General features: G+C 40.8%; 1 protein-coding gene across 1 annotated transcript; it reads left to right on the top strand.

The window, feature by feature from the left end:
• Nucleotides 1-740: 740 nt before the first annotated feature.
• LOC116546003 (serine/threonine-protein phosphatase with EF-hands 1-like) lies at nt 741-22,299 on the top strand. The gene is made up of 7 exons (XM_032272376.1): nt 741-887; nt 1,992-2,201; nt 4,507-4,649; nt 13,820-13,926; nt 18,144-18,307; nt 20,313-20,397; nt 21,649-22,299. The coding sequence occupies exons 1-7, from the start codon at nt 741-743 to the stop codon at nt 21,894-21,896; spliced, it is 1,104 nt and encodes a 367-aa protein (XP_032128267.1). The 3' UTR covers nt 21,897-22,299.
• Nucleotides 22,300-22,552: the final 253 nt, after the last annotated feature.

Below are 22,552 nucleotides of genomic sequence, written 5' to 3'. Positions count from 1 at the left end.
TGTTTTAGTTCTTTGTAGATTCTAGATATCAGCCCTTTGTTGGATGGGTACATTACAAAAAATTTTTCCCATTCTGTTGGTTGCCGATTCACTCTAATGACTGTTTCTTTTGCTGTGCAGAAGCTGTGGAGTTTGATTAGGTCCCATTTGTCTATTTTGGCTTTTGTTGCCAATTGTAGCACGCCTTTTCAATCACAGCTATTTGGGAGGCTGAGGCAGGAAAACCACTTGAACCTGGGAGGGAGAGGTTGCAGTGAGCTGAGATCATGCCACTGCACTCCAGTCTGGGCAACAGAGCGAGACTCTGTCACAAAAAATAAAAGAAGAAACATTACAGATAAATGAGAACCACAAAGAGGAAGCTTCCAATTTTTATGAAAAATATTATTTTGGTTTTTTTTTTTTTGAGATGGTGTCTTGCTCTGTTACCCAGGCTGCAGTGCAGTGGCATGAACATGGCTCACTGCAGCCTCAACATCCTGGGCTCAAGCAGTCCTCTCACCTCAGCCTCCCAAGTAGCTGGGAACACATGTGTGCACCACCACACCTGGCTAATGTTTATTTTTTAATTTTTTGTAGAGATAGGGTTTCGCCATGTTTACCCAGGCTGCTCTTGAACTCCTGGGCTCAAGTAATCCTCGTGACTCAGCTCCGAAAGTGCTGGGATTACAGGCATAAGCCACTGTAATATGGTGGCAGAAAAATGTTCTTAAAAATTTGGATCTTTAGTCCTGGACATCATGTCACCTGCATTTGCCTCTCCGGGGCCCCAAAGGAAATGTTACACTAATACAACACTTGTGGATTTAGAACACATTGTGGAAACTAGTCAGTTGCTAAATGTATTGCTGAAGCTGAGAATGTACTTATCATGGAGGGGGCAAAAGGTGAAGGAGATGCTTTAGGAGACACCCTCAGATGAACAGGTTTCCACATTTGTGTTGGGAAACAGCAAGGGCTTCCTCAGGCTTGTGCTTGAGAGGACAAAAATCTGGCTGAGAGCCACAGCAGGAGCTCTACCTTACCTCTTTGAATATGTTAAGACACTTCTAATGTGTGGTCATTGTGGAGAGTTAATTTCTCCCCTGAATGTGACAGTGAAGTTCTTATTTATTTATTTATTTATTTATTCATTTTGAGATCGAGTCTTGGTTGCCCAGGCTGGAGTACAATAGCGCGATTTCGGCTCACTGCAACCTCTGCCTCCTGGGTTCAAACAATTCTCCTGCCTCAGCCTCCTAAGCAGCAGGGATTGCAGACGTGTGCTACCACGCCTGGCTAATTCTTTGTATTTTTAGTAGAGATGGGGTTTCACCATGTTGGTCAGGCCCGTCTCAAAGTTTTGACCTCGTGGTCTGCCAATCTTTGCCTCCCAAAGTACTGTGATTACAGGCATTAGCCACCGCGCCCAGCATGGCAATTAAGTTCTTTTAAGAGAAAAGAACCTTGTAGCTTCCACAATTGTCAAACAATTGTGATGGAATTTTTAAAGCGGGGGACAAGAGCTGATTCTTGGTTATTGCTATTGCTGTATTGACTGTTCATGGAGGAGATGAGTATGAAACAGTGCTGTTTTTTGTTTTTTGTTTTGTTTTTTTTTTGAGACAGGGTCTCCATCTGTCACCCAGGCTGGAGTGCAGTGGAGTGATCATGGCTCACTGCAGCCTTGACCTCCCAGGCTCAAGCGATGCTCCCAGCTCATCTCCCTACTAGCTGAGACTACAGGCGTGTACCACCATGCCCGCCTAAGTTTTGTATTTTTTGTAGAGATGAAGTCTCACCATGTTGCCCGGGGTGGGGTTGAACTCCTGGCCTCAAGTAATCCTCCCACCCTGGCCTCCCAAAGTGCTGGGATTACAGATGTGAGCCACCATGCCAAGCCTGAAACAATTTTTAAGGAAGAATGAGAAGTACTTTGGGATACCTTGGGTTAATATTTCTGGCAAATAAGTTGGAATCTAGAAAGATATACTCTCATTTGTAAGTTATAGCCAAATCTGGTTTCTTGTTCCAAGGTTATTGATATTCTGTGGAGTGATCCCAGAGGCAAAAAAGGCTGTTTTCCAAATACGGGTCGAGGAGGGGGCTGCTATTTTGGACCAGATGTTACTTCCAAGATTCTTAATAAATTCCAGTTGAAGATGATCATCAGGTCTCATGAATGTAAGCCCGAAGGGTATGAAATCTGTCATGGTGGGAAGGTAAGCTAGAATTGTTGCTGACATTCCAATGGACATCCTTCCCCCAAGCACAGTCTTTCCTTCACAGAGTATGTCTGACCTAGAAGCCCTTGAGAAAATGTCTCCCCTAGCACCAAACAGAAACCAGAGAAGGCGGGGTCCATCTAGGTTGTCTGAAGGGGCCTTACTGTCCCTTGTCCTAAAAGATATTTGGTTCATTTCCCTGATCTTCCATAATCCCAGAAATTCTTTTTTTGAGGCAGAGTCTCGCTCTGTCACCCAGGCTGGAGTGCAGTGGCATGATCTCGGCTCACTGCAACCTCTGCCTCCTGGGTTCACATGACTCTTGTGCCTCAGCCACCCAAATAGCTGGAATTACAGGTATGCGCCACTATGCCCAGCTAATTTTTATAATTTTAGTAGAGACTAGGTTTCACCGTGTTAGCCAGGTTGGTCTTGAACTCCTGACCTCAGGTGATCTGCCCACCTCAGCCTCCCAAAGTGCTGGGATTACAGGCATGAGCCACTGTGCCCGGTCCCAAAAACAGAAATTCTGATACATGGCAGTAAGAAGACACACAGAAAGGCTTGGTTCTTTACTACTTGTAAGGCAGCTGTCCCATACAGTGCGGTTGAGAATGTCCTTTTCCTCACAGAGTGCATAAAAGGCAGCAGTGAATCCAGTTTGCTCTTGCACTTTTTACATGTTCTCTGTGCTGGGCCCAAAACACAAAACACACTTGCCTTCAGCTCCCTGAGTAGGGACCTCCAACAGGTTGCTCACTGTAGTCAGTTTAGCTGCAGCCGCTAAAATGGAATGTGTGGTGTTCCTTCCTGGTGTCTGATAAGGCTAAAAGAGGTGAGGACCAAGGAGTTGGTTTCTTATTTCAAGTTTTTCTGGGATGCACTCTTTTCTTTTTCTTTTTTTTCCTTTTTTTTTTGTTTGATATGGGAATCTCACTCTGTCGTCCAGGCTAGAGTGCAATGATGTGATCTCGGCTCACTGCAACCTCCGCCTCCCACATTCAAGTGATTCTCATGCCTCATGCTCCCAAGTAGCTGGGATTGCAGGTGCCTGACACCACGTCCAGCTAATTTTTGTATTTTTGGTAGGGACAAGGTTTCATCATGTTGGCCAGGGTGGTCTCAAACTCCTGAGCTCAGGTGATCTGTCTCAGCCTCCCAAAGTGCTGGGATTACAGGTGTGAGCCACAACACCCGGCCTGGGATGTACCTTTTTCTATAGTGAACAGCAATAAAGAAAAATGGATACCAAGTTATGTGGCATTTCCTGCTGTGTCAGCACTTTGCTTTTCTGAACTCTATTAATTCATTTTCAGCTCATACTAACATTGCAAGATGAGTAAGGCAAGTATCATTTAGCGTTTCTTTGTAATAAGAAAATAGAAAACAGCAGTGGCTTGTCTGAAGTGACATTCTCATTGGGATAGAACGGGGCCTAAGCCAGGTTCCCCATAACCCACAAATATTGTCCTCCCATATTCTACCATAGCCCCAAGGCTGGTTCCTTCACAAGATAGTGGTTATGGTCCCTTATTCTAATCACTGCACCTCTGCCCTTAAAGCACTGACTTTCTGGGGCCCTGAACCCTCTAAATCACTCAGCTCCAACCAGAAGAAAAAAACTGATACTAGACAAATTTTGTTCTGAATACTCAAGTATTACAAGGCAAGAAGATAGGGGATTTATCCCTTGGAAAAAGAATTTGCAAAATCAGGCCGGGTGCAGTGGCTCACACCTGTAATCCTAGCACTTTGGGAGACTGAGGCAGGCAGATCACAAGGTCAGGAGTTTGAAACCAGTCTGATCAACATGGTGAAACCCTGTCTCTACTGAAAATACAAAAATTAGCCGGGCATGGTAGGGCACGCCTGTAATCCCAGCTACTCAGGAGGCTGAGGCAAGAGAATCGCTTGATCCCAGGAGGCGGAGATTGCAATGAGCTGAGATCGCACCACTGCACTCCAGCCTGTGTGACAGAGCGAGACTGCGTCTCAAAAAAAAAAGCAAACTCAGACATTAAAGAGGATTCTGAGATTTGGCACTAAAATTGTACACAGGATTACAGGGCATGCACTGAGGGTGTTGGTTGAGTGGCCAGGCATCAGTGCTCCTGGGGACACAGTAGTAGCCTTGCTTTCCTCCGATTCAGTCACAGGAAATCACATCAGACGTGGATGATTTGCAGAGATTATGAACTTTCTTTGATGTTTACTTTTTAAGAATTGAGCTATTTCTGACTTTTTTGAATGACCTTTTGAGAATTAATTTTGCATGAACCTGACCCTCTTTTTCTTTAACCAGGTTGTGACTATATTTTCTGCTTCTAATTATTACGAAGAAGACAGCAATCGAGGAGCTTACGTCAAACTATGTTCTGGTACAAATCCTCGATTTTTCCAGTACCAAGTAACTGATGCAACGTGCTTTCAACCTCTTCACCAAAGGTGGGTATACTCTACAGAGAATACCGAGCACTGGTATCATGGACCCATTAGAACCAGTCCCAAATCACTAAGAGCAGCCACATGAGTGAAGACAGCCATTTATAGGTTGCTCATTAGTATCAACAAAATGGAAATTGTTTCAGACACCAAGGGGTGAATGCACTCATATTTGAAACAAAAAGGAGCAATTTTAAATTCATACATCCTTTTTTTTTTCTGAGACTGAGTCTCACTGTCGCCACGCTGGAGTGCAGTGGCGCGATCTCGGCTCACTGCAACGTCCCGTCTCCTGGGTTCAAGTGATTCTCCTGTGTCAACCTCCTGAGTAGCTGGGACTACAGGCAGGTGCCACCACACTAGCTAATTTTTTGTATTTTTAGTAAAGATCGAGTTTCACCATGTTAGCCAGCATGGTCTCGATCTTCTGACCTTGTGATCCGCCTGCCTCGGCCTCCCAAAGTGCTGGGATTACAGGCATGATCCACCGCACCCAGCCCATACATCTTTTTAGATAGATAAGGCAGTTAGTCCCCAGAAACATAACTGAATGCAAAGAAAAGAAGATTCCCACACCCACTCAGTCCCCTAACCTACAACCTTCTCTTACCCACAAAGAGCCCTGTCTGGTTTTGCCCCAGAAGTATGTGACTCTAATAGTGTCTCTCTCCATGTGATGGCATTCATAGCTTATCTTCCTATCTTCCGTTTCTCCTTTTAACATTATCTTTTTAAGATTTTTTTTTTTGAGACAGAGTCTCACTCTGTGGCCCAGGCTAGAGTGCAGTAGCGTGATGTTGGCTCACTGCAACTTCCTCCTCCCCAGTTCAAGCAATTCTTCTGTCTCAGCCTCCCCAGTGGCTGGGATTACAGAAGTGTGCCACCACGCCCAGCTGATTTTGGTATTTTTAGTAGAGACAGGGTTTCACCATGTTGGCCAGGCTGGTATTGAACTCCTGACCCCATGTGATCAGCCCGCCTCAGCCTCCCAAAGTGCTGGGATTACAGGTGTGAGCCACTGCGCCTGGCCTAAGATTTTTTACATTATAAAACTAACGTGTTAGTTAACAACTGGAAAAAAAAAAAAAAAAGCAAAGAAGAATAAAGAAAACATTAATGATCTCCTCTCCCTTCTCAATTATCCTTTTCCCCAGAGGTAATTAAAACTAGCAGCTAACTAGTTTTAATTACTAGACTAAAACTAGACCTAACTCATTCATTAGAATTGTCCCTTCCATCCTCTTATTGCTCCTACAAAAATAGACAAGCAATTATTCAGTCATTGAATTTAAAAAACCTTTGAGTACTACCATGTGTCAGGTACTGTTCTAGGCATATATAATACAAGATAGGCCAAAGTCCCCTCATTGAACACATATCTCAGAGTGAAGAGAAAGATGATAAACAATGTATATACTTTTTTGTTTTTTGAGAAGGAGTCTTCCTCTGTCACCCAGGCTGGAGTGCAATGGCATGATCTTGGCTCACTGCAACCTCTGCCTCCTGGGTTCAATCCTCCTGGATTCTCCTCCCTCAGCCTCTCGAGTAGCTGGGACTATAGGAGTGTGCCACTATGCTCGGCTAATTTTTGTATTTTTAGTAGAGATGGAGTTTCCCCTTGTTGGCCAGGCTGATCTTGAACTCTTGACCTCAGGTGATTTGCCCACCTCAGCCTCTCAAAGTGCTGAGATTACAGGTGTGAGCCACTGCGCCCAGCCTGTACATATACATTTTTTTAAAAGAAAGATAGAATCACACTGCACACTGTATTCTGCACCTGAATTTTCCCCTAAAAATTATATCATGAACATCACCCCAAGTTAGTAAAGATAGACCTAACTCATTCTTTTTAGTACATGCATAATATTCTGTAGTATACATGTACCATAACAATTATGGAGCAACTAAATCTTGTCCAGTTGCTAGACATCCAGATTGGTTCCAGGGTTCTGCATTTAAAAACAAGGCTATAACTAGCATTCCTACATATAAGGAACGCATACAACTTAACAGCAAAAAAAACAAATAATCCAATTTTTAAAATGGGCAAAGAACCTGAATAGACATTTTCCCAAAAAAGACATACAAATGGCCAACAGGTTTATGAAAAGGTGCTCAGTGTCACTCATCATCAGGGAAATGCAAATCAAAACCACAATGAGATACCATCTCACACCGGTTAGAATGGCTGTTAAGAAAAAGGTAAGTGTTGGCCAGAGTGCGGAGAAAGGGAACGCTTGTACTCTCTTGCTAGGAATGTGGATTATTACAGCCATTATAGAAAACAGTACAGAGATTCCTCAAAAAGTTAAAAATAGAAGTACCACATGGTCCAGCAATCCCACTACTGGGATTATGTATGCAAAGGAAATGAAATCAGTATCTCGAAGAGATATTTGCACTCCCATGCTCAGTGTGGCATTATTCATGATAGTCAAGATATGGTAACAACCCAAGTGTCTAGCAAGACAGAGAAAGAAAATGTGACTGATGTAGGTGAGTGGATTTATATATTATATTTACACTATATATATTGTATATATCACATCTGCCTATCTATCTATCTATCTATCTATCATCTATCTATCTAATCATTCCTTGATATTTGTAGGGAATTGGTTCCAGAAGCCCTCTCGGATACCAAAATCCCTACAGGCTCAAGTCCTTTATATAAAAATAGCATAAAGCCTATGCGGATCCTTCCATATACTTTAAATCATCTCTACATTACTTATAACACTGAATGCAATGTAAATACTCTGTCAATAGTTGTTATACTGTATTGTTTAGGGAATAATGACAAGAAAAAGTCTGTACGTGTTAAGTATAGGCACAACCATCTGTTTAAAAAATAAAATTGGCCAAGCACAGTGGCTCATGCTTGTAGTCCCAGCACTTTGGGAGGCCGAGGCAGGAGGATCACCTGAGCCCAGGAGTTCAAGACTACCTGGGCAACATGGTAAGAACCCGTCTCTACAAAAAAATACAAAAATTAGCTGGACGTGGTGGTGCACTCCTGTAATCCCAGCTACTCTGGAGGCTGAGGCAGGAGAACCGCTTGAGCCTGGGTGGTCAAGGTTGCAGTGAGCCAAGATCATGCCACCGTACTCCAGGCTGGGCAACAGAGTGAGATCCTGTCTCAAAAAAAAAAAAAAAATCCATGGATGAGAAACCCACAGATACAGAGGACTGATGGTACATGCACAATGGAATATTATTCCAACATAAAAAAGAAATCCTGACATTTATGACAACATGGGTGAACCTGGAAGGCATTTTGCTAAGTGAAATAAGTCAGACAAATACTGTATGACATCACTTATATATGGAATCTAAAAAAGTTGAACTCATAGAAACAGAGAGTAGTATGTGGTTGCCAGAGGCTGAGAGGTGGAGGATAGCTGGAGACGTTGGTCAAAGAGCACAAACTTTCAGTTATAAGATGAATAAGTTCTGGGGATCTAACATACTGCATGGAGACCATAGCTAATAGGAATGTACTGTATACCTGAGGGGTCGGGGGAGAAGAGAACAAAAATAAAAACAAAAAAACAAATGGATCAGGTGCAGTGGCTCACGCCTGTAATCCCAGCACTTTGGGAGGCCAAGGCGGGCGGATCACGAGGTCAAGAGATCAAGACCATCCTGGCCAACATGGTGAAACCCCATCTCTACTAAAAACAGATTAGCCCGGCGTTGTGGCGCACACCTATAGTCCCAGCTACTTGGGAGGCTGAGGCAGGAGAATCACTTGAACCCAGGAGGTGAAGGTTGCAGTGAGTCGAGATCGTGCCATTGTACTCCAACCTGGCAACAGAGTGAGACTCTGTCTCAAAAAAACAAAAATAAAAACAAATGAACAAAAAAAGAATGTATTGTACACCTAAAATTTGCTAGGAGAGTAGATCTCAAATGTTCTCACTATACGTACACGTTAACTATGTTAGGTGACAGATGTATTAACTGACTCGATTGTGGTAATCATTCCATAATATATATTTCTGTATATCAAATCATCACATTGTATACCTTAAATATATATAATTTTATTTGCCAGTTATAAATGTGTTATAGTTTTATGTCAATAAAGCTGAAAGAAATTCCTCTCTGTGTGTACGTATATCCATAAGTTTTAGTGACTTTTTAAATATAAGATTTTAAAATGTAGAATTTATGAAATTTATATGTTTAAAATCTTAATAGCTACTTCAAAAAGGTTATAACAGTGGGCAATCTGAAAATAACATACCATATTTATTTATAATTTTATTATAATTTTTGGAGTTTTACCTTTGTTTAGAAAATTTCTCTGTCTCTGTCTCTCACACACACATACCTCAAATTCTGAAATTTAACAGCTACATTGAGATGTAATTTACATATCACAAAGTTTACTCATTTACAATTCAATGACAGTATATTTACAGAGTTGTGCAGCTATCACCATTATTTAACTTTTGAACATTTTTCCCATCCCAAAAAGAAAACTTATAGCCATTGAATAGTCATTTCCCAGTCACCTCCTCCCATCACAGCCCTAGGCAACCACTAATCTATTTTCTGTCTCTGTGGATTTGCCTATTCTTGGCATTTCATATAAATGAGATCACACAACATGTGGTCTTTTATGGCTGGCTTCTTTCACTCAGCATAATGTTTTTGAGGTTATTCATGCTGTATTCTATATCAGTACTTCATTCCTTTTTTATGGGTGAATAATATTCCATTTTATGGATAGACCACATTTTGTTTATTCTTGAGTTGAAAGACATTTAGGGTGTTTTCACTTTTTGGCTATTATAAACAACGGTGTTATGAACATTCATAGGCAAGTTTTTGTGTGTACATGTTTCAGTTCTCTTGAGTAAATACTTGATCATGGAATTGCTGGGTTATATGGTAACTCTGTGTTTAACATTTTGAGGAACTTGTAAACTTTTTTCCCAAGGGGCTGAATAATTTACCATTTTCAGCATCAGTGTGTGAGGATTCCAAGTGTTCTACATCATTGCCGGCCCTTGTGATGATCTCTCTCTCTCTCTCTTTTTTTTTTTGAGACAGAGTTTCACTCTTGTTGCCAGGTTGGAGTGTAGTGGCGTAATCTTGGCTCACTGCAACCTCCACCTCCCAGGTTCAAGAGATTCTCCTGCCTCAGCCTCCTGAGTAGCTAAGATTACAGGTGTCCACCACCACGCCCAGCTAATTTTTGCATTTTTAGTACAGATGGGGTTTCACCATGTTGGCCAGGCTGGTCTCAAACTCCTGACCTCAGGTGATCCACCCACTTTGGCCTCCCAGAGTACTGGGATTACAGGCATGAGCTACTGCGCCCAGCCAAGCTAATTTTTGTGCATTGTGTGATGGAAGGGTTCGGCTTTATTATTTTACATGTGGATATCCAGTTGTCCCAGAACCATGACTTGAAGACTATTCTTTCCCTCTTGGCACTATTGTCAAAAATCTGTTGACCATAATGTACAGGTTTGTTTCTGGCCTTTAAATTGTATGATATTTGTCTATGTCTATGTCTATCCTATTGTGAGTACCACACTGTCCTAATTATTGTAACTTTACAAACTTACTACAGTTTTAAAACTGGTAAATGTGAGTTAAACTTTGTACTTTTTTTTTTTTTTTTTTTGAGATGGAATTTCACTCTTGTTACCCAGACTGGAGTGCAATGGTGCAATCTCGGCTCACTGCAACCTCCGCCTCCTGGGTTCAAGCAATTCTCCTGGTGTCCCCTCTTTCACTCTTGATTTTAGAAATTTAAGTCTTTTTTCTTTTTTTCTTGGACATTATTAAGGTTTGACAATTTTGTTGATTTTTCAAAGAACCAATTTTTATTTTGTTGATTTTTCTTTATTATCTTTCCGTTCTCTATTTCATTTCTTAACTGCTCTTTTCTTTATTATTTCCTTTTATCTGCTTATGTTGGGTTCAGCTTACTCTTTTTTCCAATTTTTTATTTTATTATTATTATTTTTATTTTTGAGATGGAGTTTTGCTCTTGTTGTCCAGGCCGGAGTGCAATGGCACGATCTCGGCTCACTGCAACCTCTGCCTCTTGGGTTCAAGCGATTCTCCTGCTTCAGCCTCCCGAGTAGCTGGGATTACATGCCCAGCTAATTTTGTATTTTTAGTAGAGATGGGGTTTCACCATGTTGGTCAGGCTGGCCTCAAGTGATCCACCCAGCTCGGTCTCCCAGAGATTACAGGCGTGAGCCACCGTATCCAGCCTTTTTCTACTTTTTTTAAAGTGGAAGATTATGTTATTGATTAGAGATCTTTTTTCTTTTTTAATATAGGCATCTACAGCTATACATTTTCCTCTAAGCACTACTTTAGTGTATGCCATATGTTTTGGTATGTCGTATTTTCATTTTCACTCATCTTAAAGTATTTTCTGATTTCTCCTCTGATTTCTTCTTTGACCTATTGGTTAAGATTTTGCTGTTTAATTTCCTTATATTTGTGACTTGCTCAAATTTCTTTCTGTTGTTAATTTTTAATTTATTTCTTTTTTTTTTTTTTTTTTTTTTTTTTTAAAAGGGGTTTTCACTTTTTTTACCCAGGTTGGGGGCAATTGGGGGGTTTCCGGCCCACCGCACCCCCCCCCCCTTGGGTTCAGGCAATTCTCCTGCCTCAGCCTCCTGAGTCGCTGGGATTACAGGCACGTGCCACCATGCCCAGCTAATTTTTTGTAGTTTTAGTAGAGACGGGGTTTCACCGTGTTGACCAGGATGGTCTCGATCTCTCGACCTCGTGATCCACCCGCCTCGGCCTCCCAAAGTGCTGGGATTACAGGCTTGAGCCACCGCGCCCGGCCAAATTTTAATTTATTTCTTTCCCAAATTACTTTCTGTTATTAATATACTTCTTTCAATAAATTCCTATTTTTTTCAAAGTAAAGATACTTTGATCTTAATCCTTTTAAACCTATTAAGGCTTATATTATGGCCTAGCATAAAGTCTACTGTGGAGAATGTTTCACATATACTATAGAAGAATATAATTCTCAGGCCAGGCACAGTGGCTCACACCTGTAATCCCAGCATTTTGTGAGCCCAAGTCAGGAGGATCACAAGATCAGGAGTTCAAGACCAGCCTGGCCAATATAATGAAACCCTATCTCTACTAAAAATACAAAAATTAGCTGGGCATGATGGTGCATGCTTATAGTCCCAGCTACTCAGGAGGCTGAGGCAGGAGAATCGCTTGAACCCGGGAGGCGGAGGTTGCAGGGAGACAAGATAGTGCTACTGCACTCCAGCCTGGGTGACAGAGTGAAGACTTCATCTCAAAAAAAAAAAAAATGTAATTCTCTTGTTGTTGGGTAGAATGTTTTAAATACATCTGTGAGGTCTAGTTAATTTGAGTGCTGTTCAAGTCTTCTAAGTCCGTGTTGATTTTCTACCTAGTTGTTTCATCCATTACTGAAAGTCGACTATCGAAGCCTCTATATTATTGTTGAATTGTCTGTGTCTCCCTTCAGTTCTGTCCATTTTTGCTTCATGTAGTTTTGGGCTCTGTTTTTAGGTTCTCGTGTGTTTATAATTATTTTATCTTCTTTTTTTTTTTTTTTTTTTTTTTTTTTTTTTTGAGATGGAGTTTCGCTCTTGTTGCCCAGGCTGGAGGGCAATGGCATGATCTCGGCTCACCACAACCTCCACCTTCCAGGTTCAAGAGATTTTCCTGCCTCACCATGTCCGACTAATTTTGTATTTTTAGTAGAGACGAGGTTTCTCCATGCTGGTCATGTTGGTCTCGAACTCCCAACCTCAGGTGATCCACCTGCCTTGGCCTCCCAAAGTGCTGGGATTACAGGCATGAGCCACCAAGTCCGACTGTTTTATCTTCTTGATGGACTGTTTTATCATTATAAGATATCCCTCCTTGTCTCTGGTAACAATTTTTGTCTTTTTTTTTTTTTTTTTTTTTTTGATATGGAGTTTCACTCTTGTTGCCCAGGCTGGAGGCTGGAGTGCAATGGCACAATCTCGGCTCACTGCAACCTCTGCCTCCCGGGTTCAAGCGATTCTCCTGCCTCAGCCTCCCAAGTAGCTGGGATTACAGGTATGTGCTACCACGCCTGGCTAATTTTGTATTTTTGGTAGAGACAGGGTTTTTCCATGTTGGTCAGGCTGGTGTTGAACTCCTGACCTCAGGTGATCTGCCCGCCTCAGCCTCCCAAAGTGCTGGGGTTACAGGTGTGAGCCACCACGCCTGGCAACAATTTTTGTCTTAAAGTCCATTTTGTCGCTATTGGTATGGCCGCTCCAAGTTGTCATGCTTGCTGTTTGCATGGTATTTTTTTTGCATCCTTTTCCTTTTAAACTCTTTGTATCTTTAAAACTGAAGTGTTCTCCTGTAGACAACGTATAGTTGGATCTTGTTTTGTTGTTTTTATGCAGTTTCACAATCTCTGCCTCTTAATTTGATTATTTAATCCATTCTCATATGATTTTATTACTGATATGCTTGAATTTACTACATCTACCATTTTGCCATATGTGTGTGTGTGTTTGTGTGTGTGTACACAAAAAAAATAAAAAGAGGAACAAAATAGTCATTATGTATGTGTGTGTATGATTACTTTGTTCCTCTGTTCCTCCTTTATTTGAAAATTTATTTTTGTAAATGATCTGAGGTGGAGGTTGAAGTCCAGGTTGTTAGCTAACTATGCTAGCGCTCTTTTTAAAAACTGTCATTTTCTACTGAATTGCAATACCTCTGTATTATATATGTTATTCTCATACATAGTTTGATATATTTATGAAATTTCTATTATGTTCTATTCATGTATCAGTCTTCTCTTGTCAATATCTGTTGTTTTATCTCAGTAATTTAATGATACATTTAAATATCTGGTATAGTAAGTTCTTCTTTATTTTCCTTCTTTTCAAATGATTGTTCATGTGAATTTTTGGCATTCAAAAGAAAATACTATTTGTAATCCTTTTAAAACTTCACAAAATGCATGTGTGCATGCACACATACATATACATTCACATATAGATACATATGCATATGTTTACCATCTAGTAGTGATATGTGTGAATCTAGGCAACTCATTTAAAGTAAAAATTCATAAATAGTAATGTGCACATTAAAATGAAACAAAACAGGATGATTTATGTTACTTTCACCTAATTATTTTTTTCTTTACATAGAGTGAGTACTATGGAAAACAGTGCCATCAAGATATTAAGAGAGAGAATGATTTCACGAAAAACTGACCTCATTCATGCTTTCCAACATCAAGACCGCAGAAAATCAGGTAATAAAATTGTGTAACACTTACCGTTTCTTAACACACCAAGTTACATACAGATCACTTTTCATTTTCTTTGCTTCCTTAGGATGTCAGTTCTCCATTTTTACTAAGAAGGAAGAATAGAGATAAAAAATATATAATCCATTATTTGTGCAAAAAAAGGCACATTTATTCCTTTTAGCAAGCTATTTTCAATTTGGAAAACTAACACCAACCCTGAATTAAACTTCTATTCTGATAGTATGCTAGACTAGACATTCTGGGGGGCTTTCCTATTAACAGACAGCTAGATCCTGGAGGATGCAGAATTTAATGCATTTACCAGCCTCATAGTAAGGTGACTCTTCCAGCTGCATCTTCACTCTCCATGAAAGATGATTTGAAACCACATGTGTGAGCATGGAGCAACAAGAAAACACAAAAGGCTAGATTGTCCTGGGGCCCAATGCTGATATTGGTATAGCAATCAATCCTGAGACTAAATTATAATATAGTAGAAAGATGGAAAAGCTGCATTTGAGACCTCCATTATCATGCTTGCACCCTCAAAGTGGCTAAAGTTGTCCTAGGTCTGTAATGCTCCCTGGCTCCTGGCAAGCAAATGCAAATTTATCTTTGAGGGAAGCATCCCCAGTTTTGGCCACTTGTATATCCAGAGATTAAGATCAACTCACATGAGCTCACAATAAAAAATTACCAAACAAGGACACAAACTACCGTGAGTGAAAGTCAGCAGAAACAACAGTTAGTTCCCTGAGGACATCAGATATTAGAATTATCAAATAAAAAATATGTTCATAGGAACTATGAAATCATAAACATGCATTTGGGAATGATTTGAAGAAGAAAGAAAAAAAAAGAGATATGAACAGTAAAACAAGAAGTTTACATACACCTACTCAGGGTACTGGGAGGAGAGAATAGAATGTAAGAGACCATATATTTGACATGGTAATGGCTGAGACATTTCCAGAATTGATAAAAGACTCAAATTCATAGAGAGGAACAGTGATTCACAAGTAGAATAAATAAAGTTAAATCCACACCTACACACATTTGTGGTGAAACTCCAGAGCACCAGTGGCAAAGAAAAACATCGTTGAAAAGCAGGCAGAGAGGAAACACATATTGCTACAAAGAGATAACAATTAGACTGATAGATTTCTCAACAGTTGCAAAATTAGACTGTAGAATCATATACACAAAACATTAGAAGTTAAATTTAGAAAAAGATATGCCATGAAAACACTAACAAAAATAAAGCTAAGATAGATTTATTAGTGTCAGGCGAAGTAGACTCTAAGGAAGTATATATTACTAGAAATGAAAAAGAACATTTTGTAATGATAAAATATTAATTATGCCAATTGAATCCATTCTAAATGTGTATGTACCTATTAATATAGCTTCAAAAATATTCAAAACAAGAACTGACAGAAGAAAAAATAGAAGTAAAAACATCTACCACCATAGTGGGAGGTTTTAATACTCCTCTCTCAGGAACGAAAAAAACCAGCTAAAAGATTAGCATACTTTTTTCTTAAAAGATGACATAGAACTCAGCACCCAACATTTCAGAATGCATATTCTTATCAAGCACAAATGGATCATTTACAAAAAGTGACCAAACACTGGAACATACAGTGAATCTCAATGGGTTTTGAAGTACGGGAAACATTACAAAATAAATGATCTGACATAGTGACTTGAGCTACAACTCAATAATATAAGATAGTCATAAAATTGCCTTTTGGTTTGGAAATGAGAAGTAAACATAAATAATCCTTGGCTCAAAGAGAATCACAGTGAAAATTAGAATGCTGAAACTAAATGACAATGAAAATGCAACTTATTAGAATTTACGGGATGCAAATTAGAAAGGCACTGATGATAACCTTAAATGTAAAAGATGAAGTTATAATTAACAAAGTTTAAAAAAGTGTTTTTTGTTGTTGTTTTGTTGTTTTTGAGATGGAGTCTCCCTCTGTCACCTAGGCTGGAGTGTAGTGGTGCAGTCTTGGCTCACTGCAACCTCTGCCTCCTGGGTTCAACCGCTTCTCCTGCCTCAGCCTCCCCGAGTAGCTTGGACTACAGGTACACACCACCATACCCAGCTAATTTTTTTTGTATTTTTAGTAGAGATTAGATTTCACCATGTTGGCCAGGCTGATCTCAAACTCTTGACCTCAGGTTATCTGCCTGCCTTGGCCTCCCAAAGTGCTGGGGTTACAGGTGTGAGCCACTGCGCCTAGCCAAAAAATGGTTCTTTGATAAAACTGTTGAAGTTGATGAAACCATGGTGAGACAGAGAGAAAGAGAAAACAAATAACCAATGCAATTGTAGGGAGGAGCTTCTGTCTAAGGTTGAGAGAGAGGAGCCATGGAAGGAACAAACTTGGAAGAAATCCCTAATCCCAATAAGAGATGAGATCACGCCCTCATTGGTGAGGATGTGGCTGTGGTCCGCTGGGGAGGGCAGAAGTTCACTGAGGTGCCTCAAGTTAGAGTTGAGTCTCTAGCTAGTGGGCCAGGACTGGAGAGGACAGAGCCACCCACTGGGGTGCCAGCAACACCTTAGGCTGTGCTACACTGCGTCACCTACACACTGATGACACGTGCTGTGGTATCAGGGAAATTTGCTAGAAGGTGGGTGCCACTGCATTTCCCACACACCTCTGGTAACCATGCTGTGCTATAGAAACAAAAAGCAGGGTACACCAGAACCAGAAAGAAAAGCCTTTTCTTTGCTGTTCTTTGCAGTATTCTTCCTGCACTGTCTACTAACAAAGCCTAACGTTATAGGAGCTGCCAAAGAAGCAATGATTACAGGGTCCAGTTCTAGTATCACAAAATGTGGCAAGAAAAAAATAAGAAGAAGAATAATTTTGGAGCTAAATGGGAATAAATTGATAGCTGGGGTAGTCAGCAGTTAGCTTTTAGATAAGAAAAATCTTAAAAGATACCATTCACAATAGATAATCAAGTACTCAGGAGAAACCTAATGAATGAGGTATGAGAGCTCTAAGATATTATTAAGATAAATCAAAGGGGACTGAAATAAGTGGGTAGGTATTACTGTGTTCGAGGACTAGAAGGGTTGAAGTTGTCAAGATACAAATTCCTCCCAAATTGAGCTATAGGTTGAATGCAATCTCAGTCAAAATCCCAAAGTGGGGATTTTTCGGTAGATCTTGAGAATCTGCATCTAAAACTCATGTGGAATTACCAAAGGCCCAAAATAGCCAAGATGTTCTTGAAAAAAAAGAATAAGGTGGGAAGACTTTCTTTATTATAGATCAAGATCTGTTATAAAAGTACAGTAATTAGAATGGTATGGAATCAGCACACAGATACCCATATAGACAATGGAAGCAAATAGAGAATCCTGAAACAGATTCATGCAGTTATAGACACTCGAAGGCACTACTGCTGAGCAGTGGGCAAAGGAGTCTTCAATAAACGATTCTGGGCCAAATGGATATTCATCTAAAAATAGAAACAGCCTACATGTAATAAAGATATTTGTGTTTGGAAAAATTACATATATTAGGAGGAAAAGAATATTAGTTGTGAAATGACAGGTAAATAATACATCTTTTATTCTTTGTATTCTTTTCTGTTTTCAAATCTTCTATAATAAGCATACCTAGGCCAGGCACAGTGGCTCACACCTGTAATCCCAGCACTTTGGGAGCCGAGGCGGGCGGATCACTTGAGGTCAGGAGTTCAAGACCAGCCTGGCCAACATGGTGAAACCCCATCTCTACTAAAAATACAAAAAAAAAAAAGCCGGGTATGGTAGCGTGCACGTGTAACCCCACGTACTTGGAGGCTGAGGCAGGAGAATCGCTTGAACCCAGGAAGTGGACATTGCAGTGAGCCAAGATGGCACCACTGCACCCCAGCCTGGGCAACAAGAGCCAGACTCCTCCAAAAAAATAAATAAATAGGCATACCTTACTTTGTTAATCAGAAAAATGAAAAACAAATAATCTAACACCCAAAGTCTGATTTCTTACAGGTGACAGGAAGGACATGATCTGTGGAATACTAAAGATATTCTTGAGTTATTTCTCCTTCAGGACTACAGGGCCTGGAAGCGTAAATTATGACAGAGAGCAGCTGGCCCCATGCTGCCCTGGCTCTCCCAAGGAGGTTGCATTCTTTAAAATCATATCATAAACAAATCATTTGGGCTTTGTTGTTGTTGTTGTTGTTAGGAAAACTTCCTGTGAGCCAGTGGGCTTTTTGCATGGAGAGCATTTTGGGACTGAACTTACCGTGGAGATCCCTGAGTTCGAATCTGGTAATCATAGACCAAAATGGAAACGTTGAATACATGTCCAGCTTCCGGAATATCCACATTGAAAAACCTATAAAAGAGGCAAGTGAAACATAGCCCCAGCTAAAACCTGGCCAGGGCGAAACATAAGTTAGTCCTTTGAAAAGCTGGGAGTGGCCAGGTACAGTGGCTCATGCCTGTAATCCCAGCACTTTGGGAGGCCGATGCAGGCAGATCATGAGGTCAGGAGCTTGAGACCAGCCTGACCAACAAGGTGAAACCCCATGTCTGTCTACTAAAAATACAAAAATCAGCGAGGCATGGTGGCACATGCCTGTAATCCCAGCTACTTAGGAGGCTGAGGCAAGAGAATCCTTTTAACCCGGGAGGCAGAGGTTGCAGTGAGCCGAGATGGTGCCACTGCCTGGGCAATAGAACGAGACTCCCTCTCAAAACAAAAAAAAAAAGAAGAAAGGAAAAGAAAAAAAAGAAAAGCTGGGAGTGGAATAATCTAATAGATGGAGTTACAGTCTTAGGAAAGGCTGAAGGGGAATCTCCCAGGTACACTGTGGTCTGTTCAGCAAATTTCTGTGTTCCTAGGATAAGAAAAAAGAAAAAAAAAAAAAAAAAAGAAAAGGAAAACCTTCAACAAACAAGTCCACATCAAATACTGGATTTTTGTTTTTTTAAGACAGAGTCTCACTCTGTCATTCAGGCTGGAGTGCAGTGGTGCGATCTTGGCTCACTGCAACCTCTGACTGCCAGGTTCAAAGGATTCTCCTGCCTCAGCCTCCCGAGTGGCTGGGACTACAGCTGCATGCCACCACACCCGGCTAATGTTTTGTATTTTTAGTAGAGATGGTGTTTCACCATGTTAGCCAGGATGGTCTTGATCTCCTGACCTTGTGATCTGCCCACCTCGGCCTCCCAAAGTGCTGGGACTACAGGTATGAGCCACTGCACCTGGCTTGGATTTTTAAGTGCTGTCTAGCAGAAGGGTAGATCTGACATCTATGCTTTTTGTTTGTTTGTTTTTTGAAGCAGAGTCTTGCTCTGTTGCCCAGGCTGGAGTGCAGTGGTACAATCTCAGTTCACTGCAACTTCTCCCTCCCAGGCTTAAGCGACTCTCCTGCCTCAGCCTCCTGAGTAACTGAGATTACAGGTGCCTGCCACCATACTCAGCTAATTTTTTATTTTTAGTGGAGATGGGGTTTCACTGTGTTGTCCAGGCTGGTCTTGAACTCTTAACCTCAAGTGATCTGCCTGCCTCGGCCTCCCAAAGTGCTGGGATTACAGGCATGATCCCCTGCGCCTGGTCTGACATCCATGCTTTTATACAACATACCATTTAGAATATTTAAGAATATTTAACCCTTGTTAAATTTGAGTGTACAGACTTGCTGACATGACCCAGAATATGTCTGAAAGATTTTTGAAATGTAGAATCTCTTGTTAGAATGTGAATATCAGGGAGATTTATCGGATCCCTGTACTTATTACTTAACAATTCATCAGCAGTGAGATATAACACTGAGCTGAAAGGGAGCTGGTTGGACCCAGGACTTGGGTGATCATTTGCAGGGAAGATGAGAAGGTAAGAGCAGAGAGAAGGGAAGTAAAGGTAGGTTAGAGACTAAAATATCCCCAGGAAGGAGGCTTTTGACTTCACTTCAGAGGCAGTTTACCATGGTGACTAAGATCACAGGCCGTGGCTTCAGGCAGCCAAAATTTAAATCCCACTTCCCAGCTCTGTGACCCCTGGGAAAGTTCCTTTATCTCCCTTTTTTCAAAATTGTAAAATGGACATAATAATAGTTCTGTTCTTGTTCCTTCTTGTTGTAGAGGACCAAATGAAATAATCCACATGAACTTCTCTGTAAATGGTGGCTCTTGTTAGTTACCGCTGCCTTATTTGCTTTGGACTTGTCCCCTGAGGATCACAGACTGAATGAAGAGGGTGGGGCCTCCACGGGAAGGCTGGCCTTCTCAGATTTGTCTAAATCACATCATTTGAATTGGTGATGATGTTTTGTGTTTGTTACATTTGCTAAAAGCGATCTGTGTCATGAATTCGATAGTTCTAACACTTGGAAAATCTTTATTGTAGGCTAATTCTGCTCTAGTTGAAACTCTGTACAGATACCGATCTGACCTGGAAATCATATTTAATGCCATTGACTCTGATCACTCAGGTAAATAAATGAACTTTGATGAGTTCATTTAAAAAACATATTTGTGTGTGTGTGTATATTGGAGATACAAAGTGAGTACACTTGGATTGAGCCCTATAATTAATATGGTTTGACCCCTTCATTGGTAAGATGGGCCTTGCTTATGCATGCTGTTTAATGAAAATCGTAGGAGCCCATTGTTTTGGACTCAGCTCCTGCCCTAGGCCTCAACAGGCTAGACTACAGGTCAAAATGGGGGTAGCAGTAGTAGAAAGCAGAAGCTAGTCTGGTTCTCTGAAATCAGAACTCTGTTTTTATCTATTTCATTCTTCATTTAACATGATAAAACTTGAGGGGAAAAACAAACTTGTTTAATATTATTGTTATTTCAGTTTGGCTGCAGTCTCTGTATTCAAGATGATAGAGTCCTACAGAAGCCTATGTAGCCATCAGTCAAACTGGAATAACTCTTTATATAAATCACCAGTACAAATGAAGAGGTGATTTGCTATCCATTTCAGTATCTCATTCCTAGAATTCTGATTCTGTTTTGGGGATTAAGGGCTATGAAAACTCATTTTCTGCCTTTAGCTTTGATGTACAATTACTAATTTTCAAATTTTTAAAAACTCATCAGATAATTCCCTACTGCAGAGACCTTTGAACACCAAAAAGATCAATGATCAACGCATTAAATTATTGCCTATAAAAAAGGCAGCGCCATTGTTTGTAATCCTCTTATTGACTCCCAGGGCCTCTTCTCCCTCTTCATTGATGTCACTTTCCTCTCTGCCCTCCTCCTGTGCACCTTACCCTTCTATTTTAGATCCTATCATTTCTATATCACATCTAGTCCCACAGTCCACAACCCCATCCCCATTTCTTCACTGTTTGCTGGTTCTGGCTTTAGAATAAGTTCAGGATCCCTTAGGAGTTGAAAGTGACATATTGTTTCTTACATTTATTTTTATTTTTTTATTTTTCTTTTTAAAGACAGGGTTTCACCATGTTGGTCAGACTGGTCTTGAACTCCTGACCTCAGGTGATCCGCCCACCTCCGCCTCCCAAAGTGCTGAGATTACAGGCGTGAGCCACCACGCCTGGCCCGTTGTTACATTTATAATCTTACTCTTCCATATCCTTCAGTATCTTCATGGTCAGGCATTTTAGTGAGTTTCTAATTGGGACTATTCAATCAGTGTGGCTTCTGCAACCCCTGCCTTAGGTGGGTCTTAAAATGAACACTCATAACCTTCTCTTATATTCTTTTAGGGTTGATCTCCATGGAAGAATTTCATGCCATGTGGAAACTTTTTAGTTCTCACTACAATCTTCATATTGATAATTCCCAAGTCAATAAGATTGCCAACATGATGGACCTGAACAGAGACGGAAGCATTGACTTTACTGAGTTTTTAAAGGCTTTCTATGTAGTACATAAATATGAGACAATGGTGAAACCTGAAGCCACCAACCTTGCTGAACAACACAAATCAGAGCTTCCCTCAGGCCCGTTGTAAACAGCTGGGCCGAAATCACAAGCACAGTCCTTTCCAGCACCCCTGAAATTCATAGTTGGTAGCAGAGAAAAACAGATCCCAATTCAGTCCACAAGCAGATGCATAGTATGGGTTTTGGAAGTCCTTGGCAAGCTGCTATTGATAAGATTAGGTTAAATGTCAGTAATAGGATTTAGGTCCAGCATTAGTACCCACATATTGCCAGTGAGAAACTGGGTTTGAACCTAGTGTTGTTCTCCTGAGTGCCACCTAACCAGCAGCCCAGAGAGGTTTGAGAACATCTTGAAAGGAACCCGCACAGCATAAGAGAAAACTACTAAGCGCAACATCTGTGAGTTACAGAGAGAGAGGGGAGGAATACCAGGTCGTTAATGGAATAAAGCATTTCCATCTTAAACTGTGATCTTCTGTGGAGATTTTACTTTATTTTATTTTATTTTATTTTATTTTATTAAGATGGGGTTTCACCATGATGGCCAGGCTGGTGTTGAACTCCTGACCTCAGGTGATCCACCCACCTTGGCATCCCAAAGTGCTAAGATTACAGGCGTGAGCCACCATGCCCAGCCTCTGTGGAGATTTTATAAGCCAGTGATCCTCAATTAATGGATCCACCCTTCAGGGATGAGAGCCATGTTGGATTCTTGGGGGGAATC

Source organism: Sapajus apella, unplaced genomic scaffold (genome assembly GCF_009761245.1).
Source record: "Sapajus apella isolate SASKATOON/1434 unplaced genomic scaffold, GSC_monkey_1.0 scaffold494, whole genome shotgun sequence".
Lineage (NCBI taxonomy): Eukaryota > Metazoa > Chordata > Mammalia > Primates > Cebidae > Sapajus > Sapajus apella.
Note: the sequence above shows the minus strand (reverse complement) of the source record. Positions and strands in the feature narration are given on the sequence as shown.

Excerpts from the sequence above, each read along its gene's own strand:
- LOC116546003 (XM_032272376.1), top strand. The coding sequence starts at position 741 with ATGTCACCTGCATTTGCCTCTCCGGGGCCCCAAAGGAAATGTTACACT. Across the intron at positions 4,650-13,819 it reads TTTCAACCTCTTCACCAAAG|AGTGAGTACTATGGAAAACA; the intron begins GTGGGTATACTC and ends TTCTTTACATAG. Across the intron at positions 20,398-21,648 it reads CATTGACTCTGATCACTCAG|GGTTGATCTCCATGGAAGAA; the intron begins GTAAATAAATGA and ends ATATTCTTTTAG.